The sequence below is a fragment of the Eupeodes corollae genome, chromosome 1 (genome assembly GCF_945859685.1).
Source record: "Eupeodes corollae chromosome 1, idEupCoro1.1, whole genome shotgun sequence".
Lineage (NCBI taxonomy): Eukaryota > Metazoa > Arthropoda > Insecta > Diptera > Syrphidae > Eupeodes > Eupeodes corollae.
In genome coordinates, this window is record NC_079147.1 from 163,901,221 (window position 1) to 163,928,086 (window position 26,866).

The following is a 26,866-nucleotide window of genomic DNA, read 5'->3' on the forward strand; positions in this document are numbered from 1 at the left end:
TAATTTTAAGTCTAATAAAATCAAAATTGTTAGTTCTTGTACCATTAAAGAGCTTTAATATGGGTCTTAGGGCCCCAAATTCACACATTTTGTTTTAAAGAGAAACAGGCCTTTTTAAACATTATTCCAAAAAGTCCACACCTGCTTAAGATTTAAGAGTAAACAATTATCTTGTAATATTTCTCTTATTCTGTAATGGCTGTTAAGTTGTATTTTTCACCCCCAATTCAGGGTTGTTGTGTTACAATAACATTAAGGTTGTGGTGTGGAACACCTTTCCTTTTAGATGTGACGTTTCAATTTCATTGTTAAGCTAAGACAATCAAGTAAAAACCCCATGAACCATACAACATTATAATATTATTTTTTACCTCAACAAACAATACATTTTTTTTAGGAGTGAATGGTGAAAGTTTACTGGAGTTTGGTGTATCTATACAATATTATAATATAAAACAAAACTTTTTATCTGTTCATTCATTTGATTAAAAAATATATACTCTTAGTAGAGTAGGTGTAAGTGTACTGTCTAGAACACAAAAAGAAAAAAAATGTATAAAATAAAAGGTAGGAAGATGATGACGGCAAGGATAACGAAAACGACGACGCTTTAGCTACGCATTACTTCATACCACAAACCACCCCCACCCACATCCCTATAATGGTTTTTGGTATAATGTGGTTCATCTATAACACACAATGTGTATATCCGTCCTTTGAGAGAATTTAAGTATATTAGGTTGGCAAAAAGCTCAGGATAATTCAGTCGAGTTTTAAACTTACTCAAGTGTTGACACTGAGTATTCAAAATACGAGTTGTGTTTGCTCGTACTCACCCGTAGAGTATATATTTTTCTTTTGTGTGTTTATTTAAACAATTTTAGTTTAATTCGTGTGTGTGTGTGAATTTTTTTAAAATTTAAATATCGTTTTTATTTTTTAAAGTTTATCAAGATTGTTTCAAAATTATATGATTTGAGTTTTCCCTCTTTTTTTTTTATTCATAATTTATTTTTCCTCCACAAAATAAGTGTGTATGTGAGTTTGATGTGTACCTACTTACCTACATACATACAGTGTGTGGATATCCTAAATTTTACTTGTAGAATAATTTTATAGTCCTTATTCTTTCGTTGAGAGATACACACTTCTTTTTATTTTAGCCTAGAAAATTCAAAAATAAAATCGGTAATTTTAAACCGTCCTTTTGATGTTAAAGTATAGTTCGCTGAAACTTGTTTTTAATATCGCGTTTTTGTAGAATTTGTTATAAGAATAATTTTTAAAAAAAGTTTTCCTTTTAGAACACTTTTCATTGAGGATCATAGAATAATGACTTAATTAAAGTTTATAAAACGTGAAAAACTAAAACCCAAAAAAAAAACGAAAAAGAAAATTAACTTGAACTCGAAGTAAGAATATCAAGAAGAGTCCTGTTTGTTTTTCAAGTGAACTTAAGTTTTAAGATTACAATTTTTTTGTTTTGTTGAGTTCATAAAAATAAAGAACAACAAAAATCTAAAACCAAATAAAAGTTTGCTTACTTCTGGAAAAAGAAATACACAAAAATATACTCCATAAAACCCCCAATTAAAATTGACCCAGTGAGTGTTTTTGAAGGCAATTAGTTGTCCTCGTTGATAAAAAATCTATCGCTCAGTATCACCTAAGAATATACAACAACAACAACAACAAAAATAAAATAAAATATGTCCATTGCAATGTGGTACTTTCTACCCTTTGGGGTCCTTTTAGTAATGTTACCACTCAATGTGGCTGGAATTGATTTGAGCCGTTTGTATGGGCACATGGGACAGCCAATTCAAAAACGAAGTGGTAAGCTTATTTTTTTTTAATTTTATTTTCAACATCCTGTAGATAGAAACGAAACAAAGGTTTTTATGATGTCCTTTTTTGTAACAAGAAAAGAACTTTTATTGAAAACCTAATGCGGTGCAAGTGTACATGTCCCTGTTGAAATTGTCAACACCGTCATAACTATACACATGGACAACAAGCAACTTCTTCTAATTTGCTTCTAATTTAATTGAAAAATATTGATTGAACGTGTGTGTTGTAAAATAAAAAGGAAAAAGAAAAAGAACCGAAGGTTGTGTGTCTGACTTTCACTCCCTTCATTTCTTAGTTCAGGAGGTGGATGTCAGGTAAAAGCTAAAGTTATATATCCAAAGGTGGTTTAAAATTCAATATGGGAAAAATATGTTTGCATATACGTACATACATATGTACCATGTATACCATTTTAAGGAACCTTCAGAAATAAAGCTTCGTATTGCTGCACATATGAGCACTGAACAGCAGTAACAGCAACAGCAACAGCAGCAGAAGATACGAAAGAATTTTACCACTTTAATTAAAAGATATGAGGATGACGACGACGATATACAACGTCCACGACGACGACGATGACGAAGTACGATAGAGTTGCCCACATAAACCAAAACCAACTAACAACCTTTATCTTTCTACGTGCTAAGTCTATAACAGCACGCTGCCGTCCACATACATTCATATCCTTTATTATTTTAGAATGGATTTAGCGAGTCCTTTGGTTTTTGCCTTTTTTGTGAGCTCCTTCAATTTATGTCGTACAAGTTGATGACTAAGTAATGTATTTCGGTCGGTTTGGTTTTTGGTAGATCCTTGGGTAAAACTGTGGCAAGGGGGGATTGAGTATTTCAATCATTGTAAATACACTTAACAAAAAAATGAGTTTTTAAGCACCGCTTAAAAATGTTTTTCTTAGAATTTTGCTGCAAATAAATTAAATAACACAATGTGCATCTTAACCTTTCTGTTTACATCTTTTAAGGACTAAAGTGACAACTTTAGTTATTAGATTATTTAAAAACACTGTTGTCCAGCCTTCAAGATTCCAACAGTGTTCTAAATACGTCATATTTAAGAGCTTAATAACAATAGTTTACAAGTTTTTTTAAAATTTCATTTTAAGCAGAATTGTTAGAAATTGTGATGAGACGTAGCTTTTTTCCAAAAATAATATAATTCTGTGCTTGTAAGCATTCCCATAGATGCGAAAAACTCAAGAAATGAGAAAGTTTGCCAGAAAAAATGCTTTTTTTTTGGTAGGAAAAACAAAATCGGATATGAAGAATTTTACGGAATTTTTTCGACGTATTTATTTCGTACTCAATTTATGGGAGTCTATTTTTATTAATGTTCTGATTTATTGAATTCGTTACACAAACTTACGTAAGAACTTTAGACTAATATTACATTTATTCTTAGATTAATATTTACAATGCTTTAAGCAATTTGCCAAAAAAAAAATGAAGTATTGAAAAAAAATTACTTTTGCAATCATCGCTTACGGAATATACCAAAAAGTAACACTTGTTGTCAACTGAAATCAATTGGTTGAGGAGACTGTTTTTACCATAGTTTGATTTGCTTGATAAAGGACGTAAAGGAACTGTCTTCTAATACTTGGACGGCTATAAATAAAGTTTAATTGCTCCAAAATTGTGATGATATGACTGACCCATTGATTAATTTTATAATAAAGCACAGCTTTATTTTACTTTTTGTGTATAGAAAGCGATGGAAGATTTATGAGCGTGATCCTATGATTGTACGGTGGAAGTTCGAGTCTATTGGACTATGGGAAGAAACGGAGCATGAATCTTCCTTATACTCCTTCTATTCTGTTTATTTGGACTAAATAAAAGGGATCCCATATTATACAGCCATATTCCAATATTGGTCTTACAAATGATATATAAAGCAGTTTAAGAATATATGGGTCGCGAAAATCATGTGAAAAGCGTTTTTTAAATCCGAATGTCTTATTTGCTTTTTTAATAATATAGTCATAATGATTTGTAAAAGTTAATATTGAGTCAAGAATAATAATACCTAGGTCAGAGAAAGTAGAGAGTTTAGTCAAATAAGAAGAATCTAATTGATAATTGAAAGTCAAAACATTTTGTTTGCGTGTAAAACACATTGATTTACATTTGTCGATGTTTTGTAAACGCTTATTTATAAAAACACCATTCGTGAAAACTATTTAGATCATCTTGAAGGCGTAAACAGTCGTCAAGTGAGTCGATACGTTTGAAATTTTAATGTCATCAGCGTAAATTAAAATAGATGAGTGTTTTATAATAGAAGGTAAGTCGTTAACGTACAAAATCAATAGTAAAGGTCCTTAGTGGCTACCTTGTGGTACACCAGATTTGGTATAAACATATGATGACCGCTCAACCTAAAAACTAAGCTGTATGATCTATTATATAAGTACGACGAAACCCAACCAACAAATTTATCGGGAAAGCCTTGGGATTTAAGTTTGGTAGTTAATGTTTTATGGCATAATTGATCAGAGGCCCTACTGAAGTCTGTGAAGACACACTCAACCTTTTTCATGTTTTCAAACTAATCTAAACAAAAAGAACTGAAATGAAAGAGGTTAGTAACTGTTGACTTTTTTTGAACAAAACCATGTTGACTGTCACAAATTATGGGCTTACAATTAAACGATATGACTTCACAAATAATGGACTCTACTTGTGGTCTACTTACTCGTAGATTGAAGCTGATGCTAGCAGACAGATTCTAAACAAATAGCTGTTTTTCGTGACCCTTTTAAAAATGTTTTGATCTTAAAAAAATCAACAAAGAACAAAAATTTAAGATTGTAGAGAGAAAACTGTTTGGTTCTGAAATTAAAGGAAATAGGCGGATTTAAGTACTCTTCTATAAAAATTAAATAAAAACAAATAATGGTAAACAAATAAGTTGTGAATTAACTTTAGTGTATCACTCAGAAATTACATGTTCCAGAATCTCTTTTCACTTCAGAGGCCCCTTCTCTATAATGCGTTTCGAAGGCCAATCCGATTCGAATCTGATATTCGATTCGTTTATGAATTCCTACTCTGTAAAATGTTCGAATCGAATAAAACAATCATCTAGTACTTTTCTAGTTATAGAATAGATTTGCCAAGGCTAGAAGTATTTCTTACGAGATTTGGCAAAAAAAAATTCAAAACAAATCACAAAGAAGACGAGGAAAAAATTAAAATTAAAATTCAGATATTATTATCACTCGGGAATTATGTGGCAATTGCCACATCACTATTTTTAATTCAAGCTAAGAAAGTTTAAGCTGATTTTTTCATAATCATTTGGTTTTTTTTTATTGTAATTTGTCTTTTGCCAAGGTATACTTTTTTTCCTTCAAGTCATACGAACTCCACCATAATTTCAAATTGCTTTTGTTTGGTATGCACATTTTTCGCTGATGATTTATTATGGGATTTTTTTGCTTACATTTTGAATAAAATTATTATTTCCTTACTTATATTTTATCTATTTCACACAACTTAACACAATTTTCCTTTTATGTTCTTTAAAAACGACCTTCGAATTGCAATTCGTTACCTCTCTTGGTTTAGAAACAAAATTTTCGTTTTCGAACGCTTATGACATTCGGAAACGCATTGCCAAGTACGAAAAATCCGAATGCGGATTTGTCATTCCGTAAGTTCTAGATTTCTTATCCGCATTAGAAATAGAGAGTACAAAATATTCGTTTTCGTAGGGTCCCAGGTTTCGAGGGATTCAAAGCTTTTATAATAAATTAATAGATATGAAACTTTCATTATGATGAGCCATTTGTTTAACGAAAGTATCACTTTAGCTGTTTTTGGGACATTTATATATTCTTGAAATTTATGTGTAGGTCTCAGTTCTAAAACACATTAACTTCAAAATTTGGATTTAATTAATTTTTTAATATCTTAAAAGTTTTTGTAATTCAAGAAAATCAATTTTGAGAGAAAAAATCACTTTAAAAAAGCCTTACACTATTTATGTGCGTCGAAAAAATCTCTTATTCAAGGTTTCTTCTTTAGAAACTGAATATTCGCTCTTCTCTAAGAAAAGGTCTTATTAAAACAATTTAAAGCTTAACTATAGTTTTTCAAATTCGAAATTAGCAGTGTTTTGTTGGAAAATCTATTCATAGAATAGTAGGATCTTACATGAATAACACAAACAATATCCATATTATGAATATTAGCGATAAAAGTTAGAGTATAATCTTACTAGGGTAGTACCCGTGGCATGATGGGTAGTGCGTTGGACTGTCATGCAAGGGGTCTTGGGTTCAATCCCTGCCACATTAATTTAAAAAAAAATTAATTTTCGCGGGTACTGCCTCTTGCGAGGAATTACGTGCGTTTTGTTCGCATTAACGATCCGCAGTGGCCAGATTTTTGTATTTAAAAATTGGTACAACTGAAAGAAGATCTGTCAAAATAATAATAAAAAACTTCAAAAGGGGGTTTGTTCGTAGACTACTACATTAACATGTGGTGTTGAAGCGAGCTTGAAGCTCGCCTCAATTCTTTATATACCTGAATCGAGTTGTGATTTATCTATTCTAAACTGAGATAAACCTTTTTGGAAACATAGCAAAACATAAATACCTTTTCTATTGTTTTTTCTTGGAAAATAAGCCCAGTTAGTCCAGTTAGTCCTAACAAAACTAAATAATATCAACAGTAATAGATTCGTTTTTTCCGCAATGAAAAACACACAAATGCAAATGCAGAACTACTCAACGAACACAGCCATTGAGATACAAATGCAATATCAATCGTACCAACATTTGAGAACGAAATCACATAAGATCCATTCGAGGCTTGTATAAATGTCATAAACCTATCCATTTTAAATGCGTTCCGAACCTTTTGACCGAAAACATAGGGTCGTATTCATAGTTCCTTGATAAGTTCTTATTTTGTCTTTGCTTAATTAAACTTCAGTTTATGTTATTCATAGACAATTTAAAACCATTTTGAAATGGAGTCTTAAAATAAACTCGACGGAACCTACATGGGGCTAATTCATAGATGTTTACTTAGTTCTTTCTAAGTTGTTACTTAGCAAGTCCAGAGTTTAGGCTATTTATAAATAAATTTAAACCGAAGTTCAGAGCTTAACCTGTGGTTTAACTATAAACATAGGAAATACTGTGTTAAAGTAGTTATTATCATAGCAAAATGTCATATTTAATTTTTGAATGTGAACTGAAAAGCTGAAAAGGTAAATCGTACGTAAACTTGATGGTGTACGAGCTCGTAGCTTTTTTTTGGCAATTTTTGCTACAAAGTTCTTTGTCTGATAACAATAAGTTTTCCAGCCGTTCGCGTTTTATATTTTCCTTGGCGTTCATCTAAAATATTACTGAACGTTGTTAGTTTTTTTTTTGATTTTCTATTAAATAGTTTTGTTTAAATAACGAGTTTGAAAATATAACAGTATTTTGTTTGCTTTGAAGTAAAATTGTAGTAGGATACAACCTTAAACAGGAGTTTTACTAAACACACCAGGAAAATTGACGATGATTAAGAGCTGTGTTTATTTAATCAACCAGCCTTAAACTATGGATCAAGAAATCACGACTTTAGTAATTCTCTTTGAAACGGGCACACTTAGGCCAGTTTAATGGCCCATTGTGATACCACATGCATTTTGAGGCTTCCTCCTAAGCTCAATGGAACCAGCTTGAGTCCCTTACGAAACGTGAGAGGCTGATTATACCGATATGATTTAGATTGTTTAGATCGTTAAAGGAGAATTCTCCTTGGTAATTCTTGCGTTTTCGAACTAGAGCAGGGCATGTGCTGAAAAGATGAAGAACCGTTTCCTTCTCTTAATCGCCCATACAGCTTCTGCAAAAGTCATTTAAGAATACACCTAGTCTCGTGGTGTGTTTTTCTATTAGACTGTGTCCGGTTATGACACCTATTATCGAGCTTATATGCTGAGAGAGCAAGCACCTTGAACGTTTTAAATCCAGTGTTGGCCAGATGTTTTTTGTGGCTTGACACGTAGTAAAGTTGTTTCACCTGGTGCCTGCCCTCCTCACAGCGTCTTGCATTAGCAGCAGTTTACAAGTAGCGATTGGTATGCCAGTACTTGCCAAACCTGGTAGGATGGGCTGTACTGTACCGTTCTTGGCGAACTCATCTGCCTTACAGTTACCTGGAATGTCTCTATGGCCCGGAACCCAGCAAAGGTGATTATTAAACTGTTGCGCCATCTCCATTAGAGATGATCGACAGTTATGGACTGTTATAGAGTTTGTAGAGACAGAGTCCAGAGATTTGACAGCGGCCTGGCTGTCAGAGAAAATACGGATATCAGATGTTGATATCACGTTTTCTTTGAGCCAAGACAAGACTTCCTTAATCGCCAAAAGTTCCGCCTGGAACACGCTACAATGATTGGGAAGGCGGAATGAGAGACTTAATTTCAGTCGTTCAGAGTACACACCTCCACCAACCCCTTCTTTGGTTTTTGAGCCATCTGTGTAAAAATGGATTGACTCATCCTCCAAGAATGTCCTATCTGGTAGGTATAGAAATCTGGAAGTTTCTGTCGAATTGTAGTTGGGGGATGGTGTATTCTGTGTGCTTTGGAATTGATTCTAAGTATCTTAGAATTACGGAGTGGCCAATGTTGTTGTTAGTCCACTGCGACGAAGCATTGAGGCGAATAGCAGAGCTTGCAGCTATTTGTTTGCTAAAAATGTCAAGAGGTGGAAGGTAGAGCAACGTGTCCAGTGTCGCAGACGTGGTCGTGCGAAGCGATCCGCTTATACATAGGCAGGCTGAACGTTGGACTTTATTTAGCTTATCCCTGTTTATACCTTTCTCTAAAGCAGTCCACCATACTGCCACACCGTACAGTAAAATCGATCTAATTACCGATATGTTTAGCCAATGCGTGATTCTGGGTTGTAAACCCCATTTATTACCAATAGCTTTTTTGCAAGAAAAGAGAGCTACAGTAGCTTGTTTGACTCTTTCCTGTACGTTGCGTTTCCAACTTAGTTTTTTGTCTAAGACAAGACCCAGGTATTTAGCCTCGTCTGAGAATTTTAATTGGATTCCTTTAATGTAAGGAGGGTAATGGAATTTTGTATCTCCTCGAAAATAAGACCAGATCGGTTTTGTGTGGGTTAACACCCAGTCCACACCGATCAGCCCATAGTATTAGATTGTCGAAGACATTTTGTGAGAGTTCTTTTAAGATGCTTTCCTGAAACTGCTATAGCAACGTCGTCCGCATAGGCTATCACTCTGAAACCCTCCGCATCCAGACTAGTTAGGATTTCATTCACCACTAGGTTCCAGAGGAGAGGGGATAGAACACCACCCTCTACTAACGAATCGTCTGCTAGAAGAGTTGCCCAGTTTTGAGTTAATTATTCTGCTAGTAAGCATTAAATGAATTAACTCCCGAAGCGAACTCTCTACACATAGAGATGTCAGTGCAGATGTGATTGCAGATGTGCCCACGTTGTTAAATGCACCTTCGATGTCAAGAAAAGCAACCATAGTGAACTCTTTATTATGGAGGGAATATTCGATGGTGCGTACCAAAGTCTGTAACGCTGTTTCCACCGATTTACCTTCACAGTAGGCAAGTTGAGACGAAGACAGAAGTCTTGTATCGATACGTGCCCTTAAATGGATATCAATCAATCTTTCCAAGGTCTTAAGAAGGAATGATGATAGACTTATAGGTCGTAGATCTTTAGGATTGACTTGGGAGCATTTACCTGCTTTAGGTATAAAAACAACTTTAACTTCTCTCCATGCCGAGGGAACATGGACCCGGTAAACACAGCTGGTAAAAATTGCCTCAAGGATTGGTGCAATTATAGTTCACAGCTAACAGCAAACAAAATGGTTTAAAAGTTTTCAAAGATTTTGGCTCTTTAGCTAACGCAATTTATTTTGGTACGCTCTACAAGCCATTTTGTAAAGGTTTGAGTGATATTTTAAAAATTGTAGTAGAATATGCATTAAACTTGTTTCTAACTAAACAGAGCTGTTTCTAACCTATATGTTTAATTAGGCTCCAGTTCAAATCGACTCGGGTTTAAAATATGACTATGAAAATGCCCCATATTGTTCTGCGTCTTACATTAAAGTTTGTTTAAAGGCAGAAACGCATTCAAATGTTAAAAAATATTGAATTTAGGAGACATTACGTAACTTCCATTATTAATTTGATTCTTGTTCTTGAAAAATAGGGAAAAAAGATACGAAGGCAAATATGGTTGCTGTTTTGTTTTAAAATATTCTTGTGTCACAATTTAAGAAGTGAAAAAAGTTAAACTAACTTAAATGAACAGACAAATTTGTCGGTGTTTTGATATTTAAGTGTGTCATAAGTGGCCCTGAGATCGTTTCAAAAACGAGTACAACAAGGTCATTTTCTGTTTCCAATTTTTTATTCTTAGCCATAACAAACATGGCGAAAGAGAGCATCTATGTGTTAATAACAATACTTAGCTTCATACATCTTCTACCTCTTTGTTGGAAAATAAAATACTAAAAATTTTAATTGTTAGTATGAATGAAAACAAGAAAAATATTTGTCTGTCCTTACCAAAAAATACAGATATTTATTGCTCTGTTCGTGTTTTGTGCTTAATTTTTATCACTGTAGAAAATTTATTAAAATTTTTAGTTTAACATAGTTGGAGAACTTGAGATGGAAATTAATTTGGAACCATTTCTGTTTTTTGTTTCTTTTGAACAATAATGGATATTTGATAACTACACATATTCTGATATTTCGGAGGGGTTTAACCCTTAAAACCCCTACCTGCGTTCGCCCATGACATATACAACTTAACTTTATGTATATGTCGCATTTTACCACCCTGGATCTTTCATTTGTGAAAAGTTGTTGAATTTTTGTGCTGTGCAACGGGAATAGGACTGGATTTCCGATTTATATTATTTTCTTGATGCAGTCCTCAATAAAAGAAAGAAGTAATTTTAGCAACAAAGTTTAAAGCAGTTAAATACAAATTTTATTTTTAAATATAAAATAAATAACTAAAAATATAAGGAGGGTCATATCCATTACCGCAATACGATAAGTCTTGCATTCAAGGGAGTTCCGACGAAAATTAAAAAATATAATCTCCCAGGGAGGATCACGACCTAACGACCCCCCCCCCCGCTATTGGACTGTGGGTCAAGTGGCGATGGGCAGGGGTAGAGAGTTAATTTTATGCTTGAACTTCTATACGCCTGAAAAATTTGCTTTAAGCTGCTTACTAGCGCTTGACTTCATATAGCAATTTTATAACCTTTTCTAGAAAAGTCCTTAGACATTCGTTTGTCTGGAAGATTTGGCGCACAGAGAGACAAACGACATACACATTAAGGTCTTTTAAGTAGGCTATTTGTCTGTATGCAACCAAAACGATTATTATTAAAGATATGATATGATGATAGCGTGTCCTTTATCAATGGGTTATATTATAAATATCTACAGAAGTATAAACACGAAGGAAATGACATACAAAATAAATTTACTGAAATATACAAACACACATATACAACACAAATATGTATGAGTCTATTTTATATTATAATTTCCTGTCTGATGCTTTCCATCACAGGGTGTAGAATAAAACGCAATTAATATAACAAAGCATGAAAGCTGCCCCAATGTCATTAAAGTCAGGAAGGGTGAGAAATTTGTTTGTTTGGCTTGTTATGTGTTATTTAGGTACAATTTTGTGTGTATGTTCATTAAACGAAAGGGATGTATGTTTTATATGTATAACGATAGATGGACAGGGACACAAAGGGCCATTACCTAGTACATTTTTCAAAAAGGACATTGAAGTTAGTTTTAATAACAAGGTAGGAGGTCATGCATTCTGATTACTAATTAGCACCACACACCCAACAATACCTGTACATTACATAAATGTATATATTTCACTAATACATACAGCTTTGTAGTAATTTGTAGGTATATACACACAAACAGTTAGTAAAATTATTAATTTAACATTCTTGCATTGAAATTTTGAACCTTTTGAAGGGTTAATTTTTAGGAAAAAAAAAAACAAAATTGAAGACAGAAAAAGTACACATAATAAAGGTGGAATTTAATTTGGTTGATGTCTTGGAGTTATAGGGTGGAGTGTTTAAGGTTGAAATCTGTCGACATACATATTTTCTAGACCTTTTTGATGTTATACAAACCTTGAATTTAATTAAGCTTTTTGTTTTTAATTCTTATACTTAAAGGTTAAGGTAGATACCTGGGAATTGTATTTGTATGAACGTATATTTGTGGGGTACTTTCTTTTTTGTAATTCATAGATTTAAGTGGGGTAAGCTCAGTTCATATTTGTGAATTTTCGGAAAGTAGAAAACTTTTAAAAAGCGTCGAACTACGATCAGAGGCTCATCATATGTACATTTGTTAGTTGTTAGTGCATTATAAATTTAACATGAACTACTACAAAACAAAATATAATATAAAGACGTTTACGATAGTGGAGCACGGCTTTTAAACAATGATTAATTAATCCTACCTTAAATAGATTTAAATCTATCGATGAATAGTTTAAGTTATCTTAAATGCTCATTTTACTTAAAGCTTCATTCTTTCCATAGTAAGTTCTGTGGAAGTCAACATGTGTAAAATCAAATGAAAAATACAAAAATATAAAATTATTTTTAACACGCCTTTGATGGAGAGATTGAATTTGAACAAGTTTAATACGATGTTCTTTGGGGAGGCAGATCATAAGGATCATTCTTTGAAACTTTCTGGTCTTTCCTATTTCGAAGACTTTGTTAAATTGATGTGTAAGTTAGTAAATGGATTCGTCTGAAGTTCACCCTCTATCTGATCCCACAGCCCTATTATCTTTCAGGTTTACTAAGACAAATTTTAACTCGACTATTGTTATTGTTGTATTTAAAGTAAAGTATGGAGTCAAGAATTGTATTAAGCAGACCTTCAAAATGTGATTCCCGGACATTTAATTCTAAGTTGCCACTAGTTTGGTATTATATCGCATTGATTTTTCTTACATTTTTCTAGAAGTCTTTTGCAGTCTTACACCACGTTAGGTTTTGTGCTAGCTTTTCTCAAGGTAATTTCTTCTTCTTTTAAATTTACAAAGCAATATAAAATTTGAATTGGCTTCAAGTTCAAGTTCAAGTACAAGTTTTATTGAGACAATTAAAAACAATACAATTTGAAGAAAAACAAAAATTCAAAAACTTAAGTTGGTCGACTTAGAGATATGTGTGATTTAAGCTAAATTCTAAATGTCATTTTTTAAACCGGAGTCTAAATTTAACATCTAGGTAAGACTCAGCTGCCATTCATAAAGAATTTGGAAACAAAAAAATAAGTTTAGCTTGAGAGCCAATGTCTTTGAAATCCTTGAAATTGGTTTGCTTACCGCTTGGTCAGAAATTTCATGTAACTCGCCTGTTGTAAAAAATATTAACTAACTGTGGTAAAAATATTACTGTTTAAAACATCACATTGCCCATGCCACTTTGGTGAATATACCGAATGAAAAACCTTAGCGTTCGCGCTGTCAATACTTGAAAAAAAACCACTCACATTCGTGAGTGATATTAATATTCGTTTTTTTTTTCCTTAAAAACACATTACTTTTAACTTTTAAAAAGTTAAAACCAGTTTTACTTTGAAAGAATACGACAACTCAAAAAGTAACACTTAATTAATATTCGTTTTTTATTCTTCTTGAAGCCGTTGCTTAAGTGCACTTATTGACAAGACAGGGTTTTTGCGAACTTGACGATCCAATTCATCCCTTTCATTCTTGGGTTAAAATCTGGAGATTGTGGAGGTGTTTGGATAACTTTTGTACAGTTATACAAAAGCCATTCCCTTGCAATATTCCTTACAATTTTCTCAGCACTTTGCTTTAAATTTTCTTTTAGGATCCTCAAAAAGTTTTCTTTATTCAATATATCTACCGTTGATGAATATACAAATTTCCCATGCCTCTTGCCAAAATGCACCCCCAAAACATGATGTGCCCGCCTCCATGCTTCTCTGCTTCTTCGTTTGGCTATCACCACACCATTACTCTTCCATCCAATCCAAAGAAGTTTAACTTATTCTCGTCAGCAAATATTACACCATCCCTTCAAGTTGCATCCTTATTTTTGTGTTCCCTCGCAAATTCGATCCGGACTTGCCTGTTGCGCATATTGATTACTGATAAGTGGCTTTTTTCGGGCAACACCACCATTGTAGGCATTTGTCTTTATGGTTCGGCGTACTGTTGATGCAGGTATTTTCTTATTGCATTCCATTAACGCTTAAATTTTGGTGCACTTGCTTTAATTTTTCTTACTATAAGCCGTTCTTCTTTCGTTGTTATCTTTTTTGATTGGCCCATCTGCTTCTTTGGTTCGATACTTCCTTCTCTTTTATACCTCCAAACAATATCACCGACAGTGTTTGGCTTCATGTCTAAAATATCAGCAATATTTTTGTATGTTTCACGTTTTTTTATGGTGAAAATAACAAGATTTTTCAAGGCTTGCATTCTTTACTCTTTAAATAAAACCAAACGATCCAACACAAAATTGTTTGAAAAATGTATGCAAACGTCTAGTAAAAACTTTATTTTAACGGTACTCTTGAATAGACAAACTGTTAATCGGGGCAAATGTCAAACTCAGCAAAGAAAACAAAAAACCGAATATATAGCGTTTACATGTGCTCTTTTTGCGTTCTTATCGTATATCTTAATGAAGTTAAGTGATTGCACCATTTTTTATTAAATATTTAAGGAATAATATATTAATTTATTAAATAAGCAAATAATAAACCTAAACTCAACTCTTACTACGAGAAAAGTACCAAAAGTGTGATTAAGAATAAAACCCGAATATCAATGACACTCACTGTGGATTGGTAAACCTCTCATTGAATTTTGACCTTTAATCAAAGGTCAATCTTAACAGTTTTTTTTTTTATCGAATCGATGTCTTTCATTCAAATCGTCGTCATCTAAATATTTCAAAAGGGTCGATTCGGGTTAAGTTAAGAGCTTTCGTTCTCTGTTGGTTGGTAGCATTACAATATTCAGCTAAATATCGAAAAATTGATCGATGCTTAGGTCTATTGACATTTTAATTTTTGCTTTTAATTTTTTAAAACAAAATTCCTTGCAACGTAATTTTCTCAATTTGTTTGATTATTTTTAACGTTTTATAGATTTAAAACAGCTAAAACATAGGTTCTGTCTTGTTTATTTTTAGATTACAAGCTATCGTTAACGTGAGTTTAAAATGTCTATGAATAACATAAACTGGAGTATAGTTAAGCAAAGTGTCCTTTTTCAGACGAGGAGCTCGAAATTAATAAAAACAAAGTATTATCGTAATAAGAATAAATTGTATGTAATATTTTATTTCTGAAAGTAACAGAGTTCATTTAGTTGAATAATAAATTATTTGCCCAAAGAAAACTTACCGCAACACTTGCACTCCTTGACTTCGACTTGCTCAGTTTCATAATGAAATTTAAATTAAGAATAGACGGAGAAAACAGAAAATAAAAACTAAAATGGCGTAATTTCCATCAAAAGTGAAACAGCTATATTGTTTCATTTAGGCATGTTTATTGTTTATTTTTATGAAGTAAGATCTGTTTATGTTTATCGATCAAGTCAAGATCTGTGTCATTCTGAACTTAAGGGCGTTTTTCCACTTAGAGAAAAAAATGATAATATATCAACAAACTATGAATATGGCCCAATCTACACAATTATAAATTTTAATATATATACAAGTTTTAATTTGTTCACTTGCTCCCAGATAACAATATCATTATAGCTCTATTTTGGATAATATAACTTAAACACTAAAACTACAAATAAAACCATAGTTTATGTTAGAAATACTTTTTTAAATTTTAACAACACCACAGTCTGTAATTGGAAGGGAAAGCTTTTACATAAAAATGGATTTGGTTAACATTTGCATCTAGTCTTAAAACAGCGATTGACCCCTCGTTAAGAATATTAAATCGAGACAGGTAATAGTTGCAAAATTATTTCTGAAAGTTTTTTAAAGAGAAGACTCATTTGGCATTTCATCAAAAGGTCTAGACTCAGACTTTTAAAACCATCCGCAATAAAATCTTAATATTTTTCTTTCAAATATGTAAATCCAATACATTTGCAACTGTCGGTAATATGGTGAACCAAGTACAAAAACTGGATGTTAGAATCGGCCTGAAGTGTCTTGTACATTAGAATTTTAGTTTTTGCTAAAAGAAACTTCCATTTCAATAGTACTTTTAATAATGTGGTAGCCAAGTTTTGCCTTTTTTTAGTACTGTTCTAGCATGTTTATTCAATCGAAATCGGTTCTAGAAGTTTATTCCTAGGTGTTTCGTTTCTAGACAAAGTGGGATTGCTGCGTAATTTATTTTGAGATCTAGAAACTTGCTCTCTTTAACAGCGAGATTTGTTTCTGAAACAAGTGGCAACCTGCGTTTAATTTGATTAAGAGCTAAAATTGGTCTACTGTCAAGTGATAATCGGAACGGCATTTTGTCTGCTGCAAGTAGTCATGTCGGATAATATGGTGTTAAGTAAGAACATAAATCCGTCTTTCGAAAGACGATAGCTCTTAACAAAACTAAAACAAAAGTTCATTAAGAATGCGTTCAAATATACCACCGTATAAAGGGTGATTTTTTAAAAAGCTAGGAAAGTTAAAAAAAACAATAAAATTCAGAAAAATGCATAAAATCTTGATTTGACTCGATAGTACGGACCATATAATTTAATGTTTGACTGCGCCTCAAATGGTCCATCCACTTAGTCTTATTTTGGCATACTCTTGCCAACATTTCGGCCGGTATCTCACGAATAAATGCTTCAATGTCGTCTTTCAATGCGTCAATTGAAACGGGATTGTCTGTATAGACATAAGCTTTTATATAGCCCCATCACAAAAAATAGTCTAAGGGCGTTAAATCGCACGATCTAGGCGGCCAATTGACCGGTCCCGAACGTGAAATAAAATATTAACCGAACTCGCCTCTTAATGAGTCCATTCTTGCGCGTGCTGTGTTTCATGTGGCACCGTCTTATTGAAACCACATGCCATGCAAACCAAGCTCTTGCGTTTTGGCAAAAAAAGTTGGATATCATCTCACTGTAGTGCTCACCATTCACATGTACGTGACTTTTTCTGGATACATTATGGTAGCTCTTGCAATGCTTCTGGCTGATATTCACTCCAAAATAGACAATTCTGCTTGCTTACGTACTGATTGAGCCAAAAATTACCATAATTTGGAAGAAGCACGCGTTGAACTTTTTTAACAGAGCATGCATTTTGATAATAAAATTCAATAATTTGCAAGCGTTGTGCGTTTGTAAGACGATTCATGGTTAAATTATAGACCAAACTGAAGATGTTTGACAGCGAAACAATACACGAAACGTGTGTCAGCTGTTTAAAAAAGTGTTGCCAAAAAGATAATAGCTACAAAATCACCCTTTATACGTACAAACCTTTTCGCCATTCTCCATTATTTTGGAATTATCTCTTATTCTTCTACGTTCAATTAGTTCATAACGTTCATTTTCTTGCAAATAAAACCAAATTCCAAAGGTGTCCATTTTTGTAATAATTTGATGTTTCATTTTTGTTTTGGTTTTAAAACTGTCAAACAACTCAATACTTGTTCAAAAGTACAAATTTTTTTGAAAACAAGTTGGTGTAACCGGCATCCGATTCTTATTTCATACGTATTAGATTTGAAAGTAGAATCAGAAATGAGTTTCGAATAGAATCAAAAGTAGAATCGAGTTACATAGTAGGGTCCCAGGCCCTTTTACCAGCGTTTTTTTTGTTCTATTATTTCAAGTTGTGTATTCGTTTTTAACTACATATAAGGATTCCAGTCCTTAAACTCCATTTTATTTCTCACGTTCCATATGAAAATATTCATTAAGAGAGTAATTATTAATTGTTTTGTTCTATTGATTCCAAAGATTCCTTGTCAGAAGTTTAAGCTCTCTTACATCATCCTCAATAACAATGTTTAAACTGATCGAAATTACTAATGGCTTATCATTAGAGAAGGGAATGCCTACTACAGACATGTATTCCAAAAAGGACCGCCATTCTGAGCCATTTAGACAACTTCCCCACTACAAAGCTACCTCTGGGACCAATGTCTGATCTCCTGAAACATTTTCAATTTCCAAACCGAAAGATTCGCACATATGGAGTGTTTGCTTACCATTTTAGTCTTTAGTATTTTGTCTTTCTAGTGTCTTTATTTGGACATACTTACATTTTTTAATACCAATACCCTTTGAAAGTTTTAATAGAAAGACACCCCTATCAATTTATAACAGCTTCTCCCGAAAAAACCTTATCAAAATGTCAAAAATAAGTTTGCCATTCACAAATTGGTTTGAAATTTAACTTCAATTTGTAGAAGTTATATTATTGACCACTTTGTTTGAATGAGAAAATTAAACTCGCCCAAGGCTTTGTGTTGCTAATTCTCAATGTCAGCGCCTAACCCCTTTTTAGTTTTACTTTTTTAATAGTTTGATTTTTTTTTCTAAACAACTAAATAAATGCCTCATATGTCATCTTTATGTTCTGGTTGTGTTAATAATAATACCACAATATGAAATATTCTACAATAGGAGTACGGATGTAATATTTTATTATGGGGGGGGGGGGGTGGTTAGGTTAACATCTTGAACTTGTATTTTTAAAAGGATCCATTGAGTTTAGCCCATAACTGTCATCACATGTTCAAATAAATAATGTTGGTTTGTTAAAGCGAAAAGTCCTCAAACTAGACTACAACTAAATGATGGTGAAAGCCACATCCAAATCCCAACCACAAAAACAGCTGTGGTACATAAAAACACCTGTCATATGTGAAATGAAATGTCAACAAACTAAAACAACTCCTGTCATACACATGGGGTTCCAACACGCAATGCTTACTCAGGAATCCATGATGGTGAGTTTTTGTTTTTGTTGTGATAATGAGGAATAGTTAAAGGTTTTGTTTTTTTTTTTCAAGTGACAATGCTTCAAAGTTTACACGCGTACATAACATATGTATGGATATTTGGCGGTTTCCATTCTATCCAAATAGGGTATTATTTTGCAACTGACATATGTATAGTATAAACGCCCCCATAAATAACGTGGGTATTATTTTTCGACTTACACAATTTCTTTTTGAATGATGTATAATTTACTCAAAGTTTGACGCCATTTACCAAGTAAAAAAAACATGTCTTAAAAATTTGCAGCAAACTTTATTATTCGCCATCAAAAAAACTTTATACAGTCGTAAAATGGCTGGTTTCTTGTTAGATTGTCCTAAATATCTCAACTTGCCCGAAAATAATATCTTCATAATACATATGTATACCTATACAAAAAAGTATCTTTCTGTTCAGCTCAAGTTTTTCAAACTGCTGACTCACACCTGTACCTTTAGCTGTATTCTGTGTTTGACGGGGTTTATTTTAGCTGGATACGTGTGTACGTGATATGTTGGCATAAGCATTATTATAAAGGAGGTATAAAAAGTTGCAAAAGATAAAGTATTCATAACCTTGTCTTCTTAGCTGCGTGCCGAAAAGGATCTGTTAATTTTGAATTTATAGTTTGCTTGAGCAAAACTTACTACTTTATGATTGGCTGCTTCTTGTATTTGAAACAATGTTCCATCCATGGTTTCTACCATTTTTGTTTGAATTTTTTGTTAAGGGTATAAAAATTAATTTATTTTGTATGTAATAAACAATTACCTGTCTGCAAAAAAAAAAATAAATATGAATTCTAAAAGGTTCTATACCACCATAGCATTTTCTTTGTTCTCCTGAAACTTAAAAGATAACGAGGAAATTCTAGGTCACGAAAATAAAAAGAAAATCCTTTAAAGGAAGCTATCCTGCAGCTGCAAGTAACAAAGCATTTTTAAAGTGAAGACAGCGAAGTCCTATTTGTTAAGGTTTTACATAAATTGTTTTTGTTTTATATTATGTTTTGCTGAGGGCACTTAAGAGGTCATGATTTGAGTACCTTTGTTTTAGTTCACATGTTTGAAAACGCTTTTTCAAAATATTATTTAATTTGATCTAAAAATCATTGGCACAACATTTTAAAAGATTAAGTAAAATGTTAAAGCTATTTTTTAGCATTTTACTAAGCTTAAAAAAGATTTACTTTATTTTAAAAGATTTTAACATCATAACAATTTGAAAATAAGATTCACGGAATGTCTACTTTAACTTTTAGCAATTTGATAAATCCATTTGACATCTGTTAAATTATTTTTATAAGAACAGGGGTTTAAATGGTCCAGTTGGGAATTCCAAATAATAGGTCCGTTTAAGCGTATTTGTTTTGTCTATTTTCACGCACTGTCACTTTTTAGACATGTTTGGATGTTCGTTTTTTATAAATATTAGTTAAAAAAAGGAAAAGAAAAGTTTAAAATTTTTGGATTCTTTTAGTCAACTTCGAAATATGGAGCTTGGTAAAGCGTTCCAAATCCCTATAGTTTACAGTACGTCCAGGATTGGAATGAAGGGTATGAGAATTAATAGAAATACGGGTATGTTGTGGACCCTCATTCGTACATGTGTGTTGTTGCAAACGGGAGAAGAATCATTTTAGCTTTCTCTGACAGTAAACTTAACTCGTCTTTCAACAAACACCAGAATTCTGATAAAGATTTCTTTGTTGCAAACACTTCTTTTATCGAAGATACTGATGTCAGGTCAATCAAGCACTCAAATTACAGCGTCAGGGAAGGTGGTTTTTCCAACGCGACAAAGAAAATAGTGGATGAAGCTATCCAGCAAACCTACTAGGTGGATATGAAAATCATTTTAAATATCATCGGGTTTCGATTTTTTATAGATTCAGCCCAAAACTGGTTTTATTTTTAAATGCTTCTATTTTGTCACTGGCATCGAAAACAGTCATTGCCTTTTCCTGGAGTGTTACCTACACTCAAATAATTTATTTTTAACTTCCCATAGGAAGTTATTGTAATGGGTCCGATTTGTCAAATTGAAAATTTTGACATTTCTCGACGTTTCAAGGTCCCTAGAGTCGAAATAAAAGATTTTTAGAAAGATGTCTGTGCGTGCGTGTGTACGTACGTTCGTATCGCCTTGTCTAAAACCTTTTTTGACATCAAATGCATCGGTAAGATCTTTTCCGACCTTGATAGAGCAGCGTGCATTCTCCATCGTCATTCTGCACAGACGGATAAGTTTGACAGGGATGCCAAGACTAGACATTGCTCTGTAGAGCTCTTCCCTATAGAATATGCTGTCATACGCGGCTTTAAAATCGATAAAGAGATGGTGGGTATCGATTTGAAGCTCCTGGGTTTTTTCCAAGATCTGCCGTAGTGTGAATATTTGGTCGATAGTGGACTTTCCTGGTCTGAAGCCACACTGATAAGGACCAATCTCCTTTCTTATGTATCGGGCACACTATGCTGAGATTCCACTCATGGGGCATGCTTTCTTCAGACCATATTTTGCAGATGAGTTGGTGCATGCTCCGTAAAAAGTCATCGCCTGCTGCTTCGAATAGCTCGGCAGCGATGCCATCAGCTCCAGCAGGTTCTATCTCCCTTACAACGAAATTCGGTTCGTCATCGCCGTTATATAATTTGGAAAAGTGATCTTTCCATACTCTCAGCATCGACTGCGGTTCTACTACGATGTTCCCCTGATCGTCTTTACAGGCTTCGGTTCGTGGCTGGTACCTTTGGGAGGTTTTTTATTGCCTTTTGGTAAAATTTACGAACCTCATTCCTGTTGTGACATCCCTCTATCTCCTTATTCGCGCGCTTCTCATGCTTTCTTTTTTCCGTCTAAGAAGCCGGTGTTCATCTCTCCTCTTCTGCTCCTAGAGCTCGCGAGGAGCTCTAGTCCTTTTGTGCAGCGCCGTTTTGTATGCCTCTTGTTTCGCTGCGTTCGCTTGCCGGCATTCGTCGTCAAACCAGGGGTTTCGATGTTGTGGCCGTGTGAAACCTAGCACTTCAGAGGCGGCATCTCTGATGGCTGCAAGGCAATGTTGCCACTGGTTTTCAATGCTTAATGCAGGCAGCATAGGACTCCTTAAGAGGTTATTAGAGACTCGATCGGAAAAGGACATGGCAGTCTCTTGCGATTGTAGGCGTCGAACGTCGAATCTTCTCACAGTACTTCCTTGTTTTGGCTTAGATCGGGATATCCGTAGCCGTACCTTGGTTACAACGAGGTAGTGGTCCGAGTCAATGTTGGCCTCTCGGAATGTTCGGATATCCTGGATACTGGAGAAGTGTCGTGCGTCGATCGCAATGTGGTCAATCTGGTTGACGGTTGATTGATCAGGAGATTTCCATGTCCCCTTGTGGATATTAAGATGCGTGAACTGCGTACTAGCTACCAGAATGTCTCGCCCCGCAGCGAAATCGACCAGCCTGAATCCGTTGTCGGAGGTGGTGTCGTGCAGGCTGTAGCTTCCGATTATCCCACCAAAGATGTCTTCTCTTCCTAGCTTGGCATTAAAATCTCGTAAGACAATTTTAATGTCATAGCCAGGGCGCTGCTCATATGTCCTGTCTAAAAGCTCGAAGAAGTCTTAGGTGTCTTCGTCTTTCTCCTCTGTTGGGGCATGCGTGCATATTAGGCTTTTGTTGGCGAATTAAGCCTTGATGCGGATTGTTGGGATGCGCTCGCTCACCCTGTTGAAGCTCAAGACTTTTTGCCTGAGCCTAGTTCCATTTCTTTTCTTTGTTCTCGGTAGCAGTCGCCGTAGTAGATATCGCAATCTTTTAGTTTGCGTTTGCCCGGTCCATCCCATCGCACTTCTTGGATTTCTGTAATATCTGCCTTGCAGCAGTTTAGGGCTTCCGCTAATTGTTCGGCTGCACGTGGCCTGTTAAGAGACCTAACATTCCACGTACATATCCGAAGTTTGTTGTCCTTATTTCGTTTGCGTGGGTTGTCAGCAGTGAATACGTCCGTATTCGAGGCTTGTTGGTGCTTCGAAACTTAAGGTATTTTTACGTGGCCAGGAAGTCACCCCCATGGCACAACCCCCAACCTGGAGGGCCAGATCCTTAGTATAACTCCAAGGAAGGGGAGCCCTAAGAACCGCTCCTTAAAGGCCTGGGCTCCGAATATGTCGAAGAAGCCCTATAAGGTGTTCACTAAGTAGTTCAACCTTACTGGAACTGTAGACGCCACCGTTGATTCCATCTCGAGAATTCGTCCGCTGCTGCCTGGATAAGGAGAGGTGCCTTAGTGGAAACACCTCTCCCCCCTCTCTTGTTTGCTGCCCCCAACAACTTTCCACTGGGGTTGGAATACAATCGCCAGTTGAGGTACTAGGCACCCGATGTTCACCGCAATGAGGTGAGAGTAGGAGTTGATAGACAGAGGTGGGTTTTGAGAAAAACCTGTGGACGCTTGTGTCCTCTTGAATGCACATGTCTACCATTTGAACATCAAATTCAAATTCAAATTCTACAGCTGCCATTAAATTTACAAGATCAGAAACCCAACTAGTTAATAGTCCGTCTTGGAATTTTTATACTTTTTAAATATTTTCGCAGCCCACAAATGCTCCGCGGAGCACACTGTTGGAAACCCAGCACTAGAGCATTAGAGGTAAGAATCAAGTCTAGTGTGTTGGCGGATTGACCTGCAGCGTTAGGAATTCGAGTTGGCTCGTGGACAAGCTGAGTTAATTGATTTGCCCTGAAATCGACCACAATGACGATTTCAGTGTGAGGAAAATGGGCAACAATTCGTTGAATGGAGTCGTTCAAAGTTGAATTTCCATACCCAGCATCATTTCTTATTTAAATATATATATGTAATTGTTTTAAATTATTCTGGCAAATGTTCAATTGTTTTTACGAATATCGCTCGTTGAACATGAGGTTGATATAAAAAGTCTCTCTAGTGCTTTGAATTATCTATACATTCTATATTATTCTCTCAGAAACGCATGGCTAAATAAAGTGGCATTAAGTGTTTCCCTCAAACGCTATCAGCTTAAACAAAGAACCCTGAAATCAATTTTTATTCCTCTTTTTCCCCCATTTACTTCGGTATGTTTAATAACCTAATAGACCATTTCCTGGAAAGACCTTTTGGTGCTATTTTCAGTTATCTAAAGCTTCTTCGCACGTCGCGTCGGTAAGTATAAACCTGAAAGGTTAAAGAAAACATTTCATTAAGCAGTTTATTTTTCTTCTTTACGTTTATCGGTTTTCCTTTAATACCTTATTTTCCTCCCATCGATAAACTATCACGTTCGTGCATACCGTCAAAGCCCTGGTATTTTAAAAGTTATCTCCTTTTTCTTGTTTTTTTTTTTTATATTGGCATCGATGATTTTGCGGAAATTTCTGTTGAGTGCCTGAATATGTTATTAACTTTTCATATTATTTCCACCTTACATAACTTACGCTTTACCTTACCTACTTAAGCGTTTATTGGACTTATTGTTCATACATTGTACATACAGTATTCCCATATATGTATGAACGTACGAGTATAAAAAAATAAATCTCTTAAAGGTTTTCCTCGAATGCGTGAATCTGGCATTGTGTGGAGATTTTTGTGGCCTAATTGGCCAAATACCATCTAAGCCACTGTGGTATTTTTTGGCAGGTACCTGTGGTGCGAATGCTCAACTCAGATGCCAGATGGCCCATCATATTTCATTGTTTTTTCTCCCCAATTTATTCCGTTTGCCTTTTGTGATTGTGATGTTCATCTTCCTTCATCTCTTTAAATGGAAACCCACTTAGAATTTTCATAAGCTTTTTGTCCATTCGAATGCCATGCCGTATTCCCCAATGTTAATGGCAAGCAAACCAGACAGTGGGTTTGCTTAAATTCTCAAAAAATGCCTTCTTCCCACAGACCCTTACAAGTATAAAGTATCTAAACTTGTTTTATCTTTGGGAGAAATGTAGATGAGATGGGAATGTTTTTGTCTAAAAATATGATTACTACAGGGAAATATCTTTTTCCCTAAAAAAAATATCTATACAAATAATGAATTCGAGCTTTACTGTGTGTACCTTTTTCTAGAGGCAATGGGATAGCAAAAGCAATAACGACTTAGGGTCATCATTTGATATTTCTCCTTTTTGTTTTCGGGGAAGGTAAGTAGTAAAATAGAACTTTAAAAAAAGCATTGAATTTTATGTAAAAACTGTCTTTTAAATGTTGAAAGTTTGTTTTGTGAGTTAGATTATTTTGTTCTTTTTTTTCGTGTTAAATCTATTTCCAAAAGTTTTTGTTTTCATTCAGTGATGGAGGGAATGGCCCTTAGTGTAATGGTAAATGTTCTTGACTATATAGTCCCCGGAGGCGGTCTGTAGTATAATCCTAACCTATACTTCTGTTTTTCATTTGCCAAACACAAATGGCACGTGATAATTTAGGTTTTCTTACCCACGTCATTATTATTATTAAAATACATACATGGTAAGCTGACTTGGGGCTCCTTTTGTTTACTTTACTAAGATTGTTTGTATTTTTAAGGTAAAATATCTTTAAGACTTTTGGGTGTTCTATATGAAACTATAGCTAAAATTCTGAAGTGTGATCAAAAGGGTTTAATACAGAAAAAAAATATATCTTCTTATATAATTCTGAAAATGACAGTGCTTGCATGAGAGCTAGGAACCTATCTTTTGCGTACTTGAAATTGTTCAAAACGACCACTAACATCAATTTTAGAATCCTCTATGCGACAGCGAACAAAAAATTCAAAAATCTTCGTAAGCAAAAAGCGGAATTTTGATGAAAAAAACATCGAAATGGTAAACAGCGCGAAAAACTCAATGGAGTTCTGGAAAGCAATTAGGCTTGTGAGTGGAAAAAAGATTCCAACGGCTGAAGACCTGCACATTGAACAATTGAAAATCCATTTAACAAGTTTGCTCAACACTTCACACATAGCAACATCGTTTCAATATGCACCACCTTTAATAATTGATGAGTTTCTGGATGGGCCTATCTCCCAAAATGAGCTAGAACTAGTTATTGAAAAAAACAAAAAAAGATAAAGCACCAGGGGAAGATGGAATAGGTACCAAATGAATATTTTAAAAATATTACACCAGATTTCTTACGGCTTTTATCTTCGGAGTACAACAGATTTTTGACACCACTTATGTCTCTGAGATTTTTCGAAAGGCAATTATTTTTCCGCTACATAAAAAAGGTAATTTTGAAGATCCATCAAATTATAGAGGCATCATTTTTAAATACAGCAGTAAAGATCCTTGGCTCGGTATTAAATAAAAGACTCAACGAGTGGCTCGAATCTGAGCATTAGACGAATTCCAAGCTGGCTATAGGAAAAACTAATCAACAGTTGACCAAATTTTTAATGGGTTCGTTTTGTCAAATTGAAAATTTTGACATTTCTCGAAGTTTCCATGTCCCTAGAGTAGAAATAAAAGATTTTTAGAAAAATGTCCGTGCGTCCGTACGCAATGTTTTTTCGTCCTCCATAGCTCAAGAACCAGCTATACAGATAAAAAGGCAGAAAGATGCAGAAAGGGCTCTCAAGAATTAAAGTTTTTTTTATAAATCAAAAAAACTGACAAAATTTGTCTTACTTACTTACTTAAGGTGCCGCTACAGTGCTGTGTGAACTAGGGCCTCACCCAACAAAATTCTCCATATAGCTCAGTCAATAGCTAGATGTCTCCAGTTTCGCGCTCCAAGTTGGGTGAGGTCACCTTCCACTTGTGTGCGCCACCTGATCCGCGGTCTTCCTCTACTGCGCTGTCCTGTGGGTGCGGATTCGAAGACTATCCGTGCCGGAGCATTGGTTTCCATGCGCTCTACGTGACCCAGCCATCTAAGTCGTTGGACTTTTACCCTTCTGGCTAAGTCTACGTGGCTGTACAGCCCGTACAGCTCGTCGTTCCATCTTCTCCTCCACTC

General features: G+C 34.5%; 1 protein-coding gene across 1 annotated transcript in view; it reads left to right on the forward strand.

Moving 5' to 3' along the window:
• The first annotated feature begins 752 nt into the window (after positions 1-752).
• LOC129953812 (IDLSRF-like peptide) overlaps positions 753-26,866 on the forward strand; it is a 210,949-nt gene continuing 184,835 nt past the window's right edge. Inside the window, exons 1-2 of the mRNA XM_056067288.1 lie at positions 753-843; positions 1,305-1,836. Coding sequence (XP_055923263.1) covers positions 1,710-1,836 — 127 coding nt within the window. The 5' untranslated portion in view covers positions 753-843; positions 1,305-1,709. The remainder of the gene's footprint in view (positions 844-1,304; positions 1,837-26,866) is intronic.